The sequence below is a fragment of the Anopheles nili genome, chromosome 3, assembly GCF_943737925.1.
Source record: "Anopheles nili chromosome 3, idAnoNiliSN_F5_01, whole genome shotgun sequence".
Lineage (NCBI taxonomy): Eukaryota > Metazoa > Arthropoda > Insecta > Diptera > Culicidae > Anopheles > Anopheles nili.
The window spans coordinates 44,348,650-44,368,866 of NC_071292.1; the positions used below are offsets into that span (position 1 = coordinate 44,348,650).

Below are 20,217 nucleotides of genomic sequence, written 5' to 3' on the forward strand. Positions count from 1 at the left end.
TAGCGCACAAATCTGTACATGCACCTGAACAAACCAACAGAGCATGATCCAAAATTTGAATCCAAATTTTCCATCAACCTGTCGAACCAGGATACTCGGGAAGAATCCCACAAAATCCCTCACCCATCGATGTTTCGACAGCACATTCCAGGAGGCAAACGAGATGCTGGAAAAACTGTCACAAATCGCCAAAAATCCGTTGTCCAACGAAACAAAACAAAAAAAGAAGTGACATGAAATGATGGTTGCTCGCGGGCACTATTTTACTGCAAATCCTGCGCTAACAATCTCGTTCCTGATTGCCGGACGGCCACCCTTCGATGCTATTTTTACCGCCTGGCAAAGCTCGGCTTGGAGGCTTTTTTTGTTGCTCAAAATCCGTGCGCACCTTCTTCCTTCTTTCGAGCGGGCGGCAGTGGATTATTTGTTTCGGAAATCGAACCAGCCGCTGTCTTCATTTCTCCGTACCTTTTGGATGAGTGTGGCAAGAAGAGGAAGAAGAAGAGCAATAAGAAAAAAAAACCACCCACCGAACAAAGCCTCCTCCCCCCTGATGATCGAACATCGGTCACACAATTGGCGCACCCCGAACATAAAGCGAGAAAATCCTCGCCCGCCGGTGGTGGAGGCGATAAAAATTGAAAATCCACACAGCAAGAGGAGAAAAAAAACGCAAAAGCAAAAATTAGGATTTATGTCCCATAATCACTTTATTGATAACGGGTCCTTTTTTTCTCTCACCCACCCCCACAACCACCTCCGACTCGCAAAGCCGCCAGCTGTCGCCCGCCGGTATCTCTTTCGGGAAAATTCGGAAAAGCCATCGCGACCGATCCCCGGTTCGTTTGCAAAGAGATTTGCCACAATCTGGTGCGCTTTTTCGCAATCTTGTAATGCTGGGAGGAAAAGAAAAGTAGAAAAAATAAAGAAGGGGGCTGTTTGAAATAATCAAAACCCCCCTCGGAGGTTGTTCCGTGTTGCCGGGGTATTGAGCTTACCTTTGTTTATGAAGGGTGAAAATGGTGCCGTTGAGACTTAAAAATTCCACCAAAAAACACCGACACGATGCAGGCAGGAATCTGAGGCAGTCTGAGGCTGGGAACGGAAATGGGAGTTACGTAAGCCTAATAAGAAAAGGGCCTAATAAAAGGAAGCACATGATGATGCTTGCGCTGTCGTCACGGCGAACTGCCCACCGACGGGTTGCGTGTGTCGTCTTTTCAAACGTACACCATGCACAAACACACACACACAAACACGACGTGCCATTTCGCGACAGAACCCTTCGTTTGTTCCGGTGTGTCCTGGCACTACAAAGGATGAGCGAAATAACACACACAAAAAAATTGCGCCCATATGACGTTTTCCAGGCGTCAGGCGTCCAATGTCACGTGGTCGCACGTGGAACCGTCTGTGGCCTGGATTATGCCGGTAGCGCGCGCGCGTGCAATTTTCAGTTCGTGTAATTTATAGTTCCTTGTTTTTCGCTTCCCGTGTGCTACGGGTTCCTTTTGAAAGAAACAACAGCAAAAAAAAATGAGCCCCCTCAAAGGCATCAAAGTCGGCGTGACACGGATTCGTCGAAGCATGCTTCGTTTTTTTTCCTCCAGCCAAAACCAACCCCACTAACAAGCACCCTTCGCTCCCATTACAGAGGCTCGCGCGGAGATAGTTGGACCACAAGTGAAGTATCTGACACCTGACTCCACGCTGAAACTGATATGCCGGGTGGTGCAGAGCACGGAAGCAACGGCGTTCATTTTCTGGTACCACAACAACCGCATGATCAACTATGACCTCGACCGGGGCATCAACGTTTCCACCGAAGCCGGTAAGTGTGTGTGGGTGTGTGGGAGCGTATGCTCGGTGTTCCGTGCGTCGCCTTCTAGATGGTTTTTCATTAAGCTTCATCCGTTCGTGCTCGCGCTGTTGCGACGGTGTTGCTCTAACGCTGCTATGGCTGTGCTGTCGCGGAGTGTTGATGTGACGTTGATGTTGATCGAAATGGCTTTCTGGGTGGTTATGATTGGGTAAACACTACATAATGGCATTATAATACACGGGGACCGGGCCGAACCAGCACAGCAACAGGTATCCACAGGAGCGTTACGCCACCGTCATTGGAAGGAGTTTTAGTCAACACAGTGAAGGCGAATGGTGATTTTACAAAGACCGTTTCCCGGTATCGGTGTTATTATTCCACTAGCACTTTGGTGAGCGTTACTTACCATTGCACGTTAAAAATAACTGAAGGAACAAAGCGAGCTTTTTCTTGCTTTCTCATGTTGAGCGAATCAAATTGGCGTAAAGTGCCGCTAAGCTACCAAAACGAGCAATCACCATGCACCATTTTTTTTTAGACCAATGAACTTTGAAACCAGTCTGATGTTTCTGGAGTAAATTCGGGAGCAAGGACTATTTTTATAGAATCAGTTTAACGTGTTTTTTTTCGTACGAAAATGTATCAATAATTGGAATCGAATTTGACATAATGTATTCTTTAATATCAGCTATTGTTTTAATGTTGTTCAGATTGTTATCATCTTCGTCAGGTGTTTAGTGATCAATTTTTTATCACTTCAACAATGTGTTGCTTAAGCCATAAATTAACAACTCATAAAAATGTGTTGTTTATTGCAGGTTATGTTAACAAGTCACCGTTATCGAGGTTATCGTTTTCCTTTTACCAGCAAATTCAACGCTTACTTGGATCGTTCTGATTGAACTGTTTATGAATACACGTTGTTATTCCGCTCATTCGGTTACATGCATATTACGCTTCTGCTGCATCTAATTTAACGGAAGCCATACTACCACCCCAGCATCAATGATCCTGCCTTAAAGCAAGGTCCACGGGAGGCGCAAATGCAAATTCATAATCATACATTCGAGCCAAGGTGACAATGCGGCGTAATATGATTACATTTGGACGCTTCGATAGCGCGCACGGCAATTGAAATTATGCAATTGTCTACATCTACGAGGTAGACCCGGCAATTGATTTATGGACACGGGCAGCGCTCCGTGGCTCCTTCATTTGCCCGTTATGCAACATTTATTTCCAATCCATTAGACGCGCGATACCAGAGCGCGCCAGGGCACTCAGCAAAATTAGATACCAAAGGTATTGACATTTTAAATCGAGAGCCACTGTGCGTTCATAATCGCAAATGTTGGGACTTTTTTCAAGCAATTTAATTCCGCTTTTCGGCTGTTGCTGCATGGGGGCGCGGGCACTAAAGTTGTCGGTTCGAGTAATTTTGTGTGTGTGTGTGTGTGTGTGTGTGTGTGTGTGTGTGTGTGTGTGTGTGTGTGTGTGTTGTAAAAATGCGCACTGGGTTATGCGAGAAAAAAAGAGGCAGCGTTTTCATTTAAACCCCCGGTGGAGAGATGATTTGCAAATAAAAGTAATTAGCAGCATTTACAAACGCGCACCGAGTGGGTTAAAAAAAAGAAAAATCGTGTGATTAACAAAAACAGAAGCTTCAAAAGTGGAACCTACGTGGAACGAACTCGCGAATTGCGCCAGCACCATGCCATGGATGAAAATTGTAAATTGAAAAACAAATAGAATCACCCCCAAACCGGACGAAGCGCGCGCAAATAAATCACATTACCCTTCTTAGCTGCATGATGAGAAAGCAAACGAGAAATGGATGGAAATTTGATTTTACGGCACATCATGGCTCACCGAATCAACAAACTCGCCGACGGAGCGAATGCAGTGGGAGGATATTTTTTTCTTCCCGGCAGCTTCACATCCGTTTCATAGTCGGCAAACACCATGAAACGGCATTGTGCATTCCGCATGTGTGTGTGTGTCTATGTGTGTGGTTACGGGTGGCCTCAATGCACTCACTGTGCTGCAATCCTGCCCGAGAAAACAGTGAAAGGCCATTCAAACATCTCCATATCTTTCAAATTTCTCAACTGCTCTGTTTGGGTGTTTGAAGTGGAGCATCAAAATAAATATTGCCCAAAGTGGCAACTCCCCCCGGGGGGGTTAGAACTTGGCCGCATCACGTTTCGGATGAAGCAAACTGCTCCTAACCACGGTTACGGTACCATTTAGCTCGTGTAGTAACCGTTTCCCTTTTTTGCCAATGGCCAATGGAAGCCGACAGGTCCGCTTGGGTTTCAAATATCACACCCAGCTTTCTTCATGCTTGTTTCGGCTCGCTTTTCCAGCATACGTAGCGTCGCCTTTTCCCGTATGGCTCTTTTCCGGCTTCCAACAGAGCCGAGCCGAGTGCTGCTTACATTTATTAAAATGAATTTTCGACCCTTCTTTGGCGAGGTCCTTTGGGGTCGGTCGCTTCTTGTACGCCGTGGGAGTCTAACCACTGCCATGAGGCATCCCCTGGTCGCCAACGGGATTTAAAATATGGCCAGCCATTGCACCCGATGTCGGTGTGTCCCTTCTAACGCGGTGGTATTTGTGACGAGCGCCAACGAGTTGCAACGTCCACCCACGAGGACAGACTGGACCGGAAGTGTGTGCGAGCAATGCAGGATATTGCATGGTGCAGATAAGACTAACTAGAGCCTTGCCACTTGTAGTAGGCGAGCATGATGGCAGATGGGCCACCCGGCGTCCCGGAATGACTTTATGAACCATGAAGGAGTGCTCGAGTAGATGCACATGCAGGGACAAACTGGTTGCACACCCGCATCTCCCGGGCGGAGATCGGCAAGATGATGATGATGATGATGATGATGATATCGGAATTGGAAGGCAAGCTGGCAATGTGTCTTGTGCAGGTTTTATAATAAATGATGGCCTTTTGTCCCGAATTTGCATTCAACTCTCTCACTCTCTCTCTCTCTCTGTGTCCTGATGGTGGAGTCTCGAGATTGCTGCAGCCAGTTTGCAGTTTGAAAAATGAATATGCAGATTAAACCGAGATAACCGAGGCAAGGACAGAGGATAAGCTACGGTGCATTCTCATCACGCACCGGCAGGCACCAGAGCTTTGTCGGTTTCCAGATTTTCGGGGGAAACCCCTTTTTTGATCACGATCATTATATCGCATTTATTTTAATTAATTTCGTACGACAAGACGGGAGTCGAGTGGGCGCTCTGCTAACGAACCGCTCGATAAGGTGATGGAGGATAGCACGTAAGATTTGGAGAAGATTAACATCACCCGGGGAGCCTTGTTCCTGGAAGCCTGCACAGAGGGAAATAAATCTCAACGCTTCCTGTACGAAGTGGGCGAATGCTGAAACGTGACTGTGACTGATCACTTGGCTTTGGCGTTCGTTATGAGTAATTCATCGAGAACAGCTTGTGGGGGAAAAAAAACACAATGAAATGTGAATCAGTAAGACTGATAGTGATACGAAAATGATACGTAGTTCAAAAGGGAATACCCTGAAGGCGTATTCTTTTATCATCTACTGAATATTATTTTTCTGAATGCTAAAAGTTTTAAAACCAACACAACCAAGACTTGACAGTCACCCAACGCCCAGCGTCCTTTATTGGCATGTTCTGACGCGGTTCGTTTCGCTTTTACGTTAAGCATGTATATATGCTGTACAAGCTCAGATGTATGTCCGGAATTCACTCGCGCTTTCCAGTCACGAATGTCGCTGAAGCTGAAGTAATCTTAATGCATCCGATTCCGTGCTTCCTTTGAGGTTTTTTTTTTATGAATGATGTATCGACACGTCCGTTTGTCTACATACAGTTTGCAGAACGTTTGGCCAACAGCCAAACGTGGATTCCTTCAACAACCGCATTGAAGAGAATATGCTTTGGTGCTGAAAAATTAGGAGATTTGAGAAACTGAAACTTATTGTAGGAAGAAAGTTAAAATTATCACCCAATTTATGGTACTGGTATTTCCAAACCCAAAATAAACATAAAAAGCTTATGAAAATATCTCTGCTTGCATATTTTATAGTTGATCAAACATTTGTCAACAATTTCCGGTTAATCATATCGGCACACGGCTTGTAATCAATTTAAATTGTCAATTTATTAGTAATTTCTAAACATTCAGCACCCTTGGAGAGAAAACCAAGACCAATCAATTGCAATGATATTAAAGCGCTTGAAATTAGCTCAAGTTTAAAACGAAAGAAAAAAACGGCCAATCGTTCGACCATGCCCTCCCAACAAACGAATCGAAAAACATTCAGGGTGTAGGTTTCGGAAAGTTTTTTTGCGTGCGTAGCATGAATTCGCATCAATTCAGCAGGCCCCATCTGGGGCCACCCTTAAACCAATTCTGCCCGTCACCCGAGTTCCTGTTCGAAGTTGGCCAGCGCGCGTTTATTTCATTTTGCTTCATCTTTTTCTTGTTCTTCCATTTTTTTCCATTTCGCGTCTGATTTTGACAGATTTCCACTACTCGGAGCTCACAATAAGCCAGGCCAGCAAGGAGCACTCGGGAAATTACACCTGCGTTCCAAGCAACTCGCAGCCAGCCAGCGTCGTTGTACATATATTCAAAGGTACGTCATATACTCAACCTTTTGGGAGGAGCAAACAAAAAAAAGAATATTCCCATCCCACTCGGTGGTCCGAAAATATACCGCCCCCGTAACCCGGTTCCGCACGGAAAACCACACCAACGCGTCCGTCCCAAATATTGGCGTGAGAGCTTTTCTTTTTTGCCGTTAATTTCCGTCCCCATTTGCCTGACTTCTGCAGCATCCTTCGGAACCGTGCATGCTATTTATGTTGCACTTTGCTGTTTGGTGCTCTTTATTTTTCTTTTTCTCCCCTTGCTTGTTTGTTCGGCCCTTTATTACTTCTGCGCTTTGCTCTTTCTCTCTCTCTCTCTCTCTCTCTCTCTCTCTCTCTTTCTCTCGTTCAATTTATTCCGTGTGACTTACTTTCCCGGGGTATTGTTGTGCTTCGCGCAGCATCTGTTGGAAAGTTTAATTACCCACGCTACACGTAACCCGGGCGCTACAACATAATTACTCACTCATTTTCGCGCTTTCGTGCGCCTTTTGTTGGGCCGTTTTAATTTAACAAATTACGTTTATCGTGCCGATGGTTGATCTTGACATTCGCCCTCCCTCTTCCTAAGATAACACTCTCTCTTTCTCTCTATGGCTAACTCCCTTAAGCGGATGCATTTTGAATGCTGTTTAATTAAACGGTCTCGAAAAACAACAAAAAAACTCAACTCCATCGCTGTTTGACTGACGTTTTGCTCGTCTCGCTTTCTCTCTCTCTCTCTCTCTCTCTCTCTCTCGCTCTCTGTCTCTCTTCTGCAGGTGATAATCCAGCGGCCATGTACCACGAGCACCGCAGCTCGTCAACGATACCCTACCGGGACCGGCCGGTTGTGCTGTGGTTGCTGAGTTCGCTAATGGTGCTGCTGCTCGTGAATCGCTGGACAAGCCAAACCGTGCTGGCTGAGTCTTCAACCAGGCGTTCCATCATTGCATCAGAGCATGCCATGAACACCATGAGTGCGGCGGATGCGTCCTGTCAGTTGGTTGACGTAGCAGGCGAATCAAACCACGGTCAGGCTCGTATCGACACGTGTCCGCCACAAACGGGACACCAATCGATCGTGTGTTTCTAGGGCGAGCACCGTGGATCGTGTGGCTAAAACCCGAAGCGCTATAGCTACAAACATGCATAATTCTGCTGCCGGACGCCAGGCGAAGTTCTCCCCTTCTTCAGTTGCAACCAACTTCCTTGCATGCTCTTGCCGAATAAGTTTCATTCTCCCCCATGACGTCCGTGGCGGCCATCGAGAGCCGATTGATTTGCTGCGATTATGACCGAAAATTGAGTGAATTTTTAATTTTAATTCCGAAGCGGCATTTCACCAGCGAGCTGAACGGTAACCAGCTCGGGAAACGCATTGCGACACGGTGGTTGGGTTTCTTTCGAGCTGCAAGTTTCATTTCCGTCTCCATCATAGCACAATGAATCATAGGATAAAACAATGGTGTTACATGTCACGTTTAATAAAACGATATTTTGAAACAAGTCTTTGAGCTCGGTCTGTGTTTTTATTTCTGTCTGTATGTTATGTTCGAACAATAACTTATAAGCGTAAATTTTCTTTCCTTCGTATGCTACCTTTTTGTTTTACATTCTTTATTTCATTTTCAGTAGCCATTTTACAGGTAATACGAAATACTGACATGTTGGTCTCTTACTTAATTTTAGTTAAAAAAGGAATTTAGAAAAAGGATACATTTTTTGCGGAGAATAGTCCATCATACGAGATAAGCCGACAAGAGTTTTCCAAAGCCATGTTTCCCATAAACAACTTGTCTTTTTTTTTACTTTGTCACCTTCTTTTTATTTAGCTTAACGACCCTAGTTCGATGGTAATCTAAATTTCAAGCTCATCGTCGTTAGCGTTTATTATTTTAAACAACTCACACACATAACGTTCTCCGCATTCTTCTGGATTCATGATCTACAATTTGGTCCTTCCACAGCTATCCATGTGGACAGCCTACGCGAAAAATAATCTTACTCAAAAGCATGACGAATAAACTAACCAAGAAAATAAACTAGTTAGCTTTTTTAAAAGTATTTTCTGATCGCTTCAATATTGCAAGCTCGGACAGATCTTCTTTTGATGCCTATTCAAATCAGCCAGGTAAAGCTTCAAAATTTCTAACCCTAAAGGGAGAAAGGAAAAACTATTTATTTCTAATTATTTAATAGTATATAACATTAATTTCCTGTCAGATTCAAATAGGTGTAGCAAAAAGAAGATAAAATTCGTTAATAAAAAAATCACACCAGAAAAAAATAGCGTTATTGCTGAAAAGAACCAACGCAAAAGCCAAAACAAAACAGTAAATAAATATTACAATAGATCCATAATAAGAAAAATAAAAACAATCAAGAGATTGCAACACAGATAAACATAATGAAAAACTGCAGCTTAACGTATCAGAACAACCCTACATGTGTTAGTACATATTATGCGACGATTTTATATGATTTAAAAAGATATTAACAGTTGAGGACGTCATGCTGACATTGCCAGTATGCCAATCAATTTCATGACCGCCTGGTCTATGGCTGTAGTTTTCTATCTCCGAGTGCGTCTAATCTCTTGAAGATCTTACTGCCCTTGGGTCAGTCATCGGGTTCACAATGCGCCTTTACTTACGGTGCGAAACGGAGTCTCCGACGAGCATCTTCCATGGTTGGGCATCATTCCGACATCCTGTTACATGCTTCCACCATCGAATATTTCCTGCCTTGGCAGCCGCAAGGACGCTTATTCCACGAAACTGCGAAGCCTCATCACATCACCATACTCACCATCGAAGATCGAAGTCGCATTCCGAAGCACATGTCGTTCGAAGATAGCAAGAACGATTTCGTTCTCCCCACGGTTCGTCAAGAAATCATGTTTGTAGAGGACCAGCACACAGTGGGAAAACAGCATTAAGTCACGGTGAAAACAAAGTTTTAAGAAATTCTGGTTTTGTCGTGATGCGTAATATATATACGTGAGCTGTTTGTACACTGTCATGTTGTAAAAGTTACTATTTTGAACATGTGAAAACAACACCCAAAATAAAGAAAAGTGGCTCACCAACAAGGGTTATCTATATTGAAAATTACACATCAAAATAAAAGTTTAAGTATTTGGTAGTTATTATTCAAACGGGCAAATTTCAGCAAGATCACATATTTGCCATGAAGTACCATGCGTCTCCATCGTGAAAGTACCATGCGTCTCCATTGGTAGAGTACCATGCGTTACCTTTGAAAAGTACCATGCGTCTCCATTGATAAAGTACCATGCGTCTCCATTGATAAAGTACCATGCGCCTCCATTCGCAAAGTGGCAAATTTGAGCATCAAAAATGTCACAATATATTGGCAAAAATAATAAACAAACTTTTCTGAATCTCCTCAGACTACATCTCAACGAGCGATCTGATTTCTCGCTTTAACATTTCGCAACAATCTCAAAGTGAAAGCCGTTGCGAGTGCAGGCATGCTTATACCCACCGCATTATTCGATCGTCCAATAAAGGCAATACATACAATCCTTGGCGCTTCTGTAGCGCATCTTAAAGCCATAGGACTTCACTTCATCAGTCAGGAATCGAAGAGCAGCGAGAGAAATGCAGTTCAATGTGCTGGCATTCCAGACATTAGAGACTATTTCGTTTAGAATACTTCTTCCGCCTCGATAGATCAACAGTTACGCTAGGCGCTCTCAAGATTTTGAAGATAATCTAATGCTGACGCGATCGATAAGCAAAAGAACAGTTTTGCAAGGTTCACAGAATTACAGAACATAAACACGAAAAATGTATGTAGCAAACCGCTTTGTTCTGCAAATTGATGATGAAACTCAATACACAACACGATTGTAAAAGATTAGAAGTCTGAATCATCCATCAATATGAAACGATTTTTCAAAATTTGGCAGAGTCGATTAATTTATGGGTCCACTAGTTCCACAATCAAATTGTTATGAAATGAAACACGTTTATGTATTCAAACGAAGCTCTTTTATTTAACAAAACCATGCACCGTTGCTTTTACAATCTATAAATTTTTGTTATTGGATTGTTTCTGTTTAATGGACCGATACTATGGTTTCGCGTACAGTATTACACATTTCCACAATTTTCCGTTTCTATTCAGTATTGGCGGCAAAGTTTATAGCAAAATTTTATTCTTTAGATCTGCTTTGGAACAGCCGAACCATTACACCAGAGACACTCGAATCCATGTTACGTTTCAGATAAGTTACTGATATTACTAATGCGGTAGCTGTTAATTGCGCATTGCTGGTTTGTCGTTTCCGCGAGAACCACGAATAACGCAATTTGTAGCTTGGGTGTAAATTCGTAAGTTAGCATTCAATTGCAGATTGATTTTATTGTGCTGGACGCTTTTGGAAACGAACACGTCGCTTGCGTACTACTTGCTTTCCTTAGCATTCGTCGAAATGGAAAGCTTCGCCAACGGTTCAGGTTAGGCGTTCCGCGGTATTATACTCAGCACAGGGTATGGGTTATCTAATATCACCACAAAAAACACGTGCATAACATTACATTCACAAGTAACACGCCGTCGATGGTAGCAGAGTATCGTTGAGATTATTTGTGTTTTTTTTTTCATTTTTGTTTTTCACTATTAACACTCAATAGGAACCAGCAGTGCAGTGCAGATTTCATCCCACTCCTCTAACATCACATTGACAATCGTACAGTACAGACTGTGTTGTGCTTTGCCACATTATCGAGCATGTTTCGATATGCTCGAGTTTGCAATTTTGTATACACTACTAGCGCTTAAATTATATTATGGTAAATTTTGCATTTTTTTTTTTTGACAAACAAAACATAAAACAAAAACTGGAAAAATTGTACCCAGGCAACGTATGCATGGGACAGATTGCTGAAGCGTGCTGCATCGTATTTCCTACGATTCTAGATTCAATCCAACGAGTTGCTTTTGATATTCACTATTCAGATCAAAATTCTCAATTATCCAAACTGTATGTAAGACAATCGCTCATATCTACACTAGATTCGTACAAAAATCATGTGTGTCTCTCATTCTCTCTCCCTCGCTGTTGGCTTCACATTCCTGTACTGTGGATCATCCTATCGAACCGAATCGAAAAACAACTACAAAAGGTCCGGAATCTCAGAATTGGCGCATTTTTATCCTACCCATGTTTGCTGTAATTTATTTTTACGAAATAGTACAATCATTTTATTCTTGCTGTTCAAAAATTTAGCACAAATGGTGAAAGTACGTCGAAGATGTGATTTCTGGTGTTCATGAGAAGGTCATTTTATATGTTGTGCTTATCTCACCTGGAGTAAATTATCGTACATGTCTGCAATAGAGGGCGATTATTTCCTTAAATCTAAACAATACACTAATAAAAAAAATCTCAAAAAAAATACGCACGTTGCAAAAGGTACCTATTTCAATGGGATACATAATTCACGGTAAGCATAACCAACGAGATTTCTAAAATGATTAGAACAATTACCATGGCTGTGGTGATTGGCATGTGCAAAAAAAGACACATAAATTACACCTACAAAAGGCGGCAAAAAAACATAATTTTGATAACAAGAAAAATAAGACAATGAGTGGAACTATTATCAATCCTCAATACTATTTGGCAGCTATCTATATCGCCTTTCCTTATCATCTGCACATTACACTGATGCATATTGCGTATCGGCTTTACGTTTTACATACACAAACATTTTATCCAACTACACTTATTCGAAACACACATTGATCTACCCACAAATACGTCTGCTTGTACAAACAACAATACAAAAATAACTCATTAATATTAGCCCCATTCACAAACCAGATACTGCTCAATTTTATATAACAAGACATAAAACTAAGTCTACGCAATATCATATCTGTGCGATTCCATGAGAAAATCAATATTCGATGATCACATTTGAGATTCCTAATTGCATCCTCCAGCTAGGTAACACTGTACATACATATGTGATGTGTGTATATTATTATGTTTTTCATTTCGTGGGACGGCATTGCCGTGTGATCTGAATGTGTGTGTGTGTGTATATATATACGAGAAAAATATTTCAACACTCCCCAACGCTAGACACAAATGAACGCGCAGCACATTAATGTGCACTTTAAATAATTTGATAATACGACTTTCGCTTTCCGTGTGCTTATTTGACGAGCGTCATGTACCTTTAGGCGCTTTGCGATTAATGATTACTTTCGGTTACTTATTACTTTAGTGTTAGCATGTATCGCCATCCTAGAGCTAATCTTCTTTACGGGTGGCACCTTTTCTTCTAGTGTATTTCCTTTTTTTGGCTGCTTTGAAGAAAGGACACGACGCCGTTGATGCAGACTGGTGCTGCTATTCCGCTTCGATGGCATTACCAAGCGCAACTGCTGCTTGCCGCTGGCGACAAGCATTTCAATTGCTCTTGCTTTCGTATCGCTGGATACAAAGGGATCCAGCATTCGGTAATGTTTCTGTCACCGAACATTATTGCTCTGCAAATAAATCTGCAAGGAAAATCGATCAAACGGTTAACCATCTACTTTTCAACGCGCTTTTCGAATAGAATATCGCTTACCTCTCTTAAAATTACCCAATTCTGACTGTCACTGTTAACGTGCAATCGAAGCTCTTTCAGTTTTCCTATTTTAGAATCGATAACCCCCTCTGCTATGCCGTAGTTGTTGAAGCTTCCCACCACCAGGAACCCATCCTTAGTCACATTAAATGGTAACGTGGCACTGATGGCAGAGCCATTTCCACTCGCCGGGAGCACCTCTACGGTGGTGTTGTAGAACCGATCGGAAGGCTGTTCGAAATTTCCACTTCGAAATAGAAACCTGAGAAGGTAAATGTTATCCGGAGTGTTCTTCTGAGTTTTCGTTAAATATTCCGTCGTTACATACCGTCGAATGGTGGTCGGTTGTTTAAATTTGAACTCAATCAAATCCCCGGGCTGAGGCATTAATCCCCAGAAGAAACTGTCGCCCGAATAAGCCTTCTGCAGAGTGTATGATTTGTACGGTTGAATCCCGGTGCGCACAACGGCCGGTGGATTGCGATGGGGATGAAAATTTGGAACTTTACCAAACTGCTTGTCCTTCAGCTTTTGCACTTTGCCCTTCAGAGACGACTGCGTCCCGATGTGCTGGAATAATGAGGGCTTATAGTGGATCCATAGTTTGGACATTTCCTGTTTACAGCTTTTCTGTAGAAAATAAAAATAAACACATATAAGTAAGTTGTTACACCGAATTTTCGACTGTGACGAATTAACAACGCATGAACTAACCCCATCTTTCTCTACGCTGCACACTTTGGTGTATATCAAATGATACAGCAACCAATCGACGGGTTTGTCGTTGAAAAACATTTGAAAGAATGTAATTAACCAAGGCAAATTGGCGGATTTGAACATTTTTCCTACAATGAAAGAAGTTTCTATTTATTTGAAGCTCCCACATCAATGCTGCTATTTTACACGAAATCCACAATTATGCTCACCTATGAAACCTAGCTGGCAAAAGTCGAGCACGAACCAGTTACTATGCTCCTTTTTCGCCGTTTTCTCCAGAGCGAAATTTTTCATTATCGTCACGAAGCCCTTCTTCGTAAGAATATCATCCTCGAGCTGCAAATAGAAGGCACCCTTGGGTTGCGCGTAAGCCATCAGGAACGCAAAGTCGAGATTCTGTTTCGAGCGCCATCGCACTCGTTCCTGCGAATCGTTAAGCGTTTGGCGGAGATTATTCATATTCGGGTAGTACGATGCAGCCGGAGCGATTATTTCCAAGAAGCCATTATCAATATAACTAGCGAAGCGTGTGCGTATTTGCTGAGCCACAGCCTTGACGTACTCCAAATCAGTTTCACCTACGTACACCACCACCATCGTGTCGTTCTGCTCCTCCTCGTCCATGTTCGAGATGAGATTGTCGATCGTTTCTACTAGATACGATTGCTTGTCGCGCTTTACCGTCGGAATGCCGAGTACGATCGAAACTCCCTGGCGTTTTTTACTCTCGATATAGCTCGGCTGCAATGAGGCGGAGTCGTCCAGCAGGTGCGGTAGAAAGTGGAATGCCGTCGGTAGCTTCAGACTTTCCGCTAACCGATTCGTGGACGTTACATTCCGTATGAGCGATCTCGAATCCGCGCTCAACCCGTCCAATAAGTCCAGATTTGCTAGTGATACATTTGTGCCGTCAGTCGAGCTGGTGCCACCGGACACGGTGGCTCCATTTAATGCCGCCAGTCGAAGGTATTGCGAAAGAATGGCCACATCTTCCTGCTTCGTGCGATACATGGATTCTAGGTACTGCATGCGCATCTGAAACTCTGCCATACGCTGCGACATGGACTGCTCGGACGTGTAGTCGGTACCGATCACGACGATCAGCACCGTGCACGGAATCAGCACAAGCACTATTCCGTAAATACAGCCACGCCTGCGCATGGACGACGTACTCAGACCCATCTTCATGGTTTCCAGTAAGATGCTGCTATCTACAACAAATACAAGAAACATTTTTGTAATCTCCATTCTACGAACATGCCCTGGAATATTCTATAATCGCGTATTTTTCTATCAATAAAAGTCAACAAATACGATTGTTCTTATCATTTGAACAATAACATTGCCAATATGCCTGGTACAGAAAAAAATGCAACAACTTCCAACAGCAATCCAACCATTTAGAACCAAAAACATCAACTAAGCAAAGTATTTCGCTGAATGATTAGCGAGAAACATTATAGGTGCTTTAAAAAATATCATCATAGAAAACGTGTTAAAATGCACATGAAATGTATGGAAGAGAATTCGCGTCTCACTCTTAAATAGTAAAACAGAAGTGAAAACATTATTAGCACGCCGCTCGATAATTTGCACATCTCAGACAACGTTAACAGCAAATAGACAATACTACAAGGTATGATTCGAAGCTAAAACTTTGCGCAATAACAACGGCACGTAAAATTTTACCATACACCCCACCATTTGTAGCCGCCTACCGCTGGTTTCACAACATGAATTATCCCTTCCCCTGTGTATTTCCGTGAAGCGATACAACGTAATTCGAAACAATTTTCTGAACTTTTGAAACAAGTACACCTGGACAACGTTTTTTTTAGCTTTTGTCCTTATTTGCTTTGCTTTTAACCTTAAATCACAAAGTGAACGATAAAACATTTACTTACCACCATTCAGCCAACTATGCGAGCTTTCTATTTCTACTGATACAAAATGATTCAGATCTTTTCATTGCATACGATTACTATACATGTCGAGCGCGCGTGGAAATGAATTTACGTTTACACTACTAAAACATGGGCACCAGCAGCAATTGTGTAATCCATGTCGGATGGGAACCTTTTCACAATCCTGTGAAGTAGCTTGCAAATGCAGTTTTGGGTTTGGTCGGCCAGCCGTATTTTGTTTTGTTACTTTTTTCAGCTGTCACTCAAGTTGACTACTCGGCTAGACCTATACGGACGGAGGTTCGCTCATACCTTTTATCAATCCAACAGACTAGGTTGAGCATTGACGTTTGCTTTATCATTTGCTTACAAAAATTAAGTGTTCAAAAGGCATAATTTCAAAGGCACCATCAGCGGCACGGCTGTTTAGGGCATATAAATAAAATGGTAAAGCATATGTAGAAGTGGTCAGCCTTTTATATATATTATAAATGGCTCCTGGAGGTATTCAAATATAGAAGGCTACACCGTTTCATCGAAAGGAAGAAGGGGTAAGGCAAGGCAGTTAGAAAACATAACAATTGTTTAGATCATACATTAACCTTTACCATGAAAAACGAAAGGCAAAATGTATTTGACATTCTGTAAACTAAAATTTGCTAAGATGGGCGAGTACATCTTTTCAATTAAATCTCTTGCTACAAACAATTTACATGGCAACGCAGTCCATTTTGTTTTCTTCATTCATTTCTGCTACATGATCATTGCAAATTTATCAACATAACAAATTTATAACATATCATTCGGGTTTGAACAATCTTAATAATGCCGTTATTAAAATTTCCCTTTCTGTTTTATCCTGCTCTGGTACATCCGACGAGGATTCACTTTTGTTGCGTTCAAGAATTTGATGAATGTATTTAAAAAATTCATCCAATTTCATATTGAAGGATTTCAAGCGCGCCAGCGATGCCTTCAAATTTGTTTGCATCTGTTTATCCTCTTCTAACCCACAGGCTACATTTTCTTGCTTGGATTTTAAACTGAAAAAAATCGATCCGTTACGCAACCGTTTTACACAGTTTCATCAAAAATTCAACTATATTCTAGTAATAAAAGAATCTTACCTTGATGACTCTAACGTACAACCACCTTGAACGAAATATTTCGTATTTTCAATAGTGGCATCGAGCTGTTTAAAATCTCTTTCCTTCTCATAGATATCCTCTTCCAGCTCTAGTATTTTATTCGTCTTAGAATCCATCCTATAAGCAAACCTCGCCGTTAGTGGAATAGTTTATCTAAACATATGATAGAATGTACTCAGCAAGCACTCGGGCCTCCCACGCAATTAGCGATGAATGTTTTAAATTCTCAACCGTATTGTGCAATCTTTCCTTTTCTTTTTGCAATACTTCCATACTTGGTGTAATAGCATCGTAACGCGAAGGCCATCTTTTTGAATCAACCTAGAAATGAGTAGAAAATCAATTTAAAAATTCACCATCTAGGGAGTATTTAAGCGCTAACTTATGATGTGAATAGTTGAAAATGCTGATTGAATAAGATTAACTTTCTAATTTAAAACTGAGCTGGTATACTATAATGTTTCGTTATGAACCATACTGACATACCTCGCTCATGCTGGCGTTGGTTATCGCTGTCTTTTCGTTTGTTAAAATAGCTTTGTGATACATAAGCGACTTCATATTGTGAGCTCGGTTCATGCTAAAACCTATGGTTGATTTCTAGCGATAAAAATAAGAAATTTAAAATATATGTTTTGTAATTTCAAATAAAGTAAACCATTGAAACTTACTTTGAGATCGGTATTCAAAGATACTACTTTATCAATTACTGATCGTCCAATTACGGTGATTTTTTGTATAAACATCTTCTGCTCCTTAATAGCTTGTTTTAATGCTTCCAAATTTCGATCATTGTACAGATTATCCTATTCAATAAATGGTAGTGATTATAAAAATACAATATGGAAACTCTCTCTTGTCTCGATTTTTAATACCTTGAACATAAATGTTGCTATACGATGATAGTAATTTTGAATGTTTCGTGCATTTCTTATCGAAGCTTCACAACGACTTAAATTCAATGCAGCTAACCTAGTTTTAACCTTTTCTTCAGTTGCTCTTGGATCATGTGTGTCTACTTGAATTCTGTAACCAAACACTTGTAACTACAGAAATAGTTTTTATTGAATAAAAAACATTTTAACGGTTTTTGTTATAATTCAATCACTTACCAATAAAGTGTGATACTTCTCGCGCAACGAATTCACCTTCAGTACTAACATATCTAATGATTTACGTTTTGCAATGTTCAAATCATCAAGATCCGTAAGTAATTTCTACGCGCATGCAATAATTATTAACAGACATTGAGCTCTGACAATATCACACAACCAATTTAAATATTTCCCATACCACAGCATGACTTTTACCTGCATGTAGTCGCTAGGAATTTCCAAAAACCAATCTTCCTGTATAACATTACGAATGTTCGATTCATTGATCGTGATTTTCCGTTTAAGTGTTTCATACAGATCAAGCAAACCCTTTTCAACGCTGGAAAAATGCTCTGCATGACATGCCTTTTCGTACAACGTTTTTAAACGGGCTAATTCAAGATTGCGTTCTGCAAATACAAGCATAAAATTACTAATTATATGTGATGAGAAACAAAACCTTTTGCTACTTACCACTTAGGCAAGTATAGTTGTAGTACTGGTCAATCTTATCATTCGCTGTCCAATCCATGATTCCGGACAAAATTACTATAAAGTCCAAAAGAATACAAAAGCTACTCGCAGAAATGTTAACAATCCCGTTAACACTTTCGTCCTAGCCTACTGTTGCTGCTCAATTCGTATGACGAAACGCGTGTTGTGCAACTACTACTGAGCAAAAATGAGCAAGAAGCAAAAATGTGTCAATTTTGATAAACTGTAAAGAAAATTACTACAGTGATGCTATTATTGTCATATAGTTATAGCACATATATGAATCCATGAATAAATCATGGATAAATTATCTTAAATCAACGCAAATTGTTTAATTGTTGTTCGATCAATTTTATGTATAGTATAACATTATATAAATAAATGAACGAAACGTGAAAACTGTTTCGTTCTTTATTTAATCTAATTTATTTAATTTACTTTCAAAATTCTCTTGTTGTTTTATAAATTATAGCATTATTCAATTTAAACAATAGATAATAGAATGCATCGACGATCTGAAACAACAATAAGGTCAGTTAACATATAGCCACAGTTTAGCAAACGACTAAAGCAATTACCCCTCAATTCGGGAATACTCTCATAGTTCGTTTTGGATACTAGCGATTTAAAATTCTTTTACCAGAACCCTTTAAGATCATTAACAATCTAAGAATTAACCAACTACTTTTGGGCAATTTAGATTGAAGCAAGTCTCTTGGAGGATTTGTCTGTAAAGTGATTAGTTATCAGCTAGTTATAGTTATCAGCTCATAGATAGTGTAAATAGCTCCTTTTAACTACATATTATTATATTTCTTTTTCTATATTATCTTTCAATCACCTGTATATTATTCTCTAATAAATTTAAATTCAATTCAAGCTTAAATTCCGAGTTAACTAACTGCAGAATTCAGAAATTAAAAGTAAGAATATCGACAAAAGAAATAACTAGCAATATTACTCTGAGTATTTGCCATATTGACGTTTCAGCAAATTTACAATCACCAAAATTTTAATAGTTTTCTGCTATACATCATATTTTTGTTAAATTTAAACAGAAAAAAGTAATCTATAGCTGATATCTTTCGAGATGGTTTTACGATTCATTGGCTATACAATGAGATACAAATTTGCGTTTTTTTCATGTTAACAAACTAAAGTAACGTTAAATAGTATAGTGTTTAGAACATTAATAAATCAAATACTGTATTATCAAACATTATGAAACACCACACATATTATTTGTAATACTACAAGTGTAAGAACTTTGCTTCAAGTTGTTAATTAAGGCGGCTCCACTCAAAAATTTGGGAAACCAATATGTGTCAAATTTTATTAAACTGGGTTTGAAATATTAAAATTACGGATTAATTTTAGTATCAACCGTTCCGAAAATAGAAGCCATGTAGTGGTTGGTAAAAATAGTTAAAGACCCATGATGTGTTTTTTTGCTCTCCTATCAACTCGATTATTGAAATTATGTTTATGGCATTTTCATTTCTGATACCGGTCACATACAACAAAAGAAACGTCCTTTTTAAAAGTAAGGCAGATGTCGCTTTGACTGCAAGGTAAATGCAACGTGTACTGTCAAACGTGACGTTCGTACAATTGCACCATTACCCAACCGCTAGCTCTACTAGCGAACGTTGGCCTTGCGTTTTCCGATGGAAGAAAAGCAATAGGGAACTGCCATTTGTACGGAGTACAAATTAAGTACGCTCCTTCGGCTTTCGCTAGCGCGAGCTCCTTCGGAATCTTGATCCATTTCTGAAGATACTGGCCTCGCAC

General features: G+C 40.6%; 3 protein-coding genes across 3 annotated transcripts in view; 1 reads left to right on the forward strand and 2 right to left on the reverse strand.

Moving 5' to 3' along the window:
- The window catches only part of LOC128724397 (uncharacterized), a 31,715-nt gene extending 24,165 nt beyond the window's left edge, over positions 1 to 7,550 (forward strand). The window contains exons 5-7 of the mRNA XM_053818123.1: positions 1,655 to 1,831; positions 6,349 to 6,462; positions 7,237 to 7,550. Of these exons, the coding sequence (XP_053674098.1) occupies positions 1,655 to 1,831; positions 6,349 to 6,462; positions 7,237 to 7,550 (605 nt within the window). The remainder of the gene's footprint in view (positions 1 to 1,654; positions 1,832 to 6,348; positions 6,463 to 7,236) is intronic.
- Positions 7,551 to 12,739: 5,189 nt separating this feature from the next.
- Positions 12,740 to 14,985, reverse strand: LOC128725540 (alpha-1,3-mannosyl-glycoprotein 4-beta-N-acetylglucosaminyltransferase A). The gene is made up of 5 exons (XM_053819293.1): positions 13,995 to 14,985; positions 13,783 to 13,913; positions 13,397 to 13,698; positions 13,069 to 13,330; positions 12,740 to 12,997 (listed from the first exon to the last, which is right to left on the reverse strand). The coding sequence occupies exons 1-5, from the start codon at positions 14,971 to 14,973 to the stop codon at positions 12,968 to 12,970; spliced, it is 1,704 nt and encodes a 567-aa protein (XP_053675268.1). The 5' UTR covers positions 14,974 to 14,985; the 3' UTR covers positions 12,740 to 12,967.
- A 1,503-nt stretch (positions 14,986 to 16,488) lies between these two features.
- On the reverse strand, positions 16,489 to 18,463 carry LOC128726890 (uncharacterized). The gene is made up of 9 exons (XM_053820733.1): positions 18,406 to 18,463; positions 18,148 to 18,341; positions 17,950 to 18,054; positions 17,713 to 17,883; positions 17,509 to 17,643; positions 17,324 to 17,437; positions 17,013 to 17,158; positions 16,817 to 16,954; positions 16,489 to 16,732 (listed from the first exon to the last, which is right to left on the reverse strand). The coding sequence occupies exons 1-9, from the start codon at positions 18,461 to 18,463 to the stop codon at positions 16,489 to 16,491; spliced, it is 1,305 nt and encodes a 434-aa protein (XP_053676708.1).
- Between the last annotated feature and the right edge of the window lie 1,754 nt (positions 18,464 to 20,217).

What these genes read in the sequence shown, in the direction of transcription:
- LOC128725540 (XM_053819293.1), bottom strand. Translation starts at nt 14,973, where the DNA reads ATGAAGATGGGTCTGAGTACGTCGTCCATGCGCAGGCGTGGCTGTATT. An exon ending in GCAGCGTAGAGAAAGATGGG is followed by an intron (nt 13,699 to 13,782) that starts GTTAGTTCATGC and finishes TATTTTCTACAG; the next exon opens with AAAAGCTGTAAACAGGAAAT. An exon ending in CAACCGACCACCATTCGACG is followed by an intron (nt 13,331 to 13,396) that starts GTATGTAACGAC and finishes TTACCTTCTCAG; the next exon opens with GTTTCTATTTCGAAGTGGAA.
- LOC128726890 (XM_053820733.1), bottom strand. Translation starts at nt 18,463, where the DNA reads ATGGATTGGACAGCGAATGATAAGATTGACCAGTACTACAACTATACT. An exon ending in AGAAGTATCACACTTTATTG is followed by an intron (nt 17,884 to 17,949) that starts GTAAGTGATTGA and finishes CTATTTCTGTAG; the next exon opens with TTACAAGTGTTTGGTTACAG. An exon ending in TGTACGTTAGAGTCATCAAG is followed by an intron (nt 16,733 to 16,816) that starts GTAAGATTCTTT and finishes GATTTTTTTCAG; the next exon opens with TTTAAAATCCAAGCAAGAAA.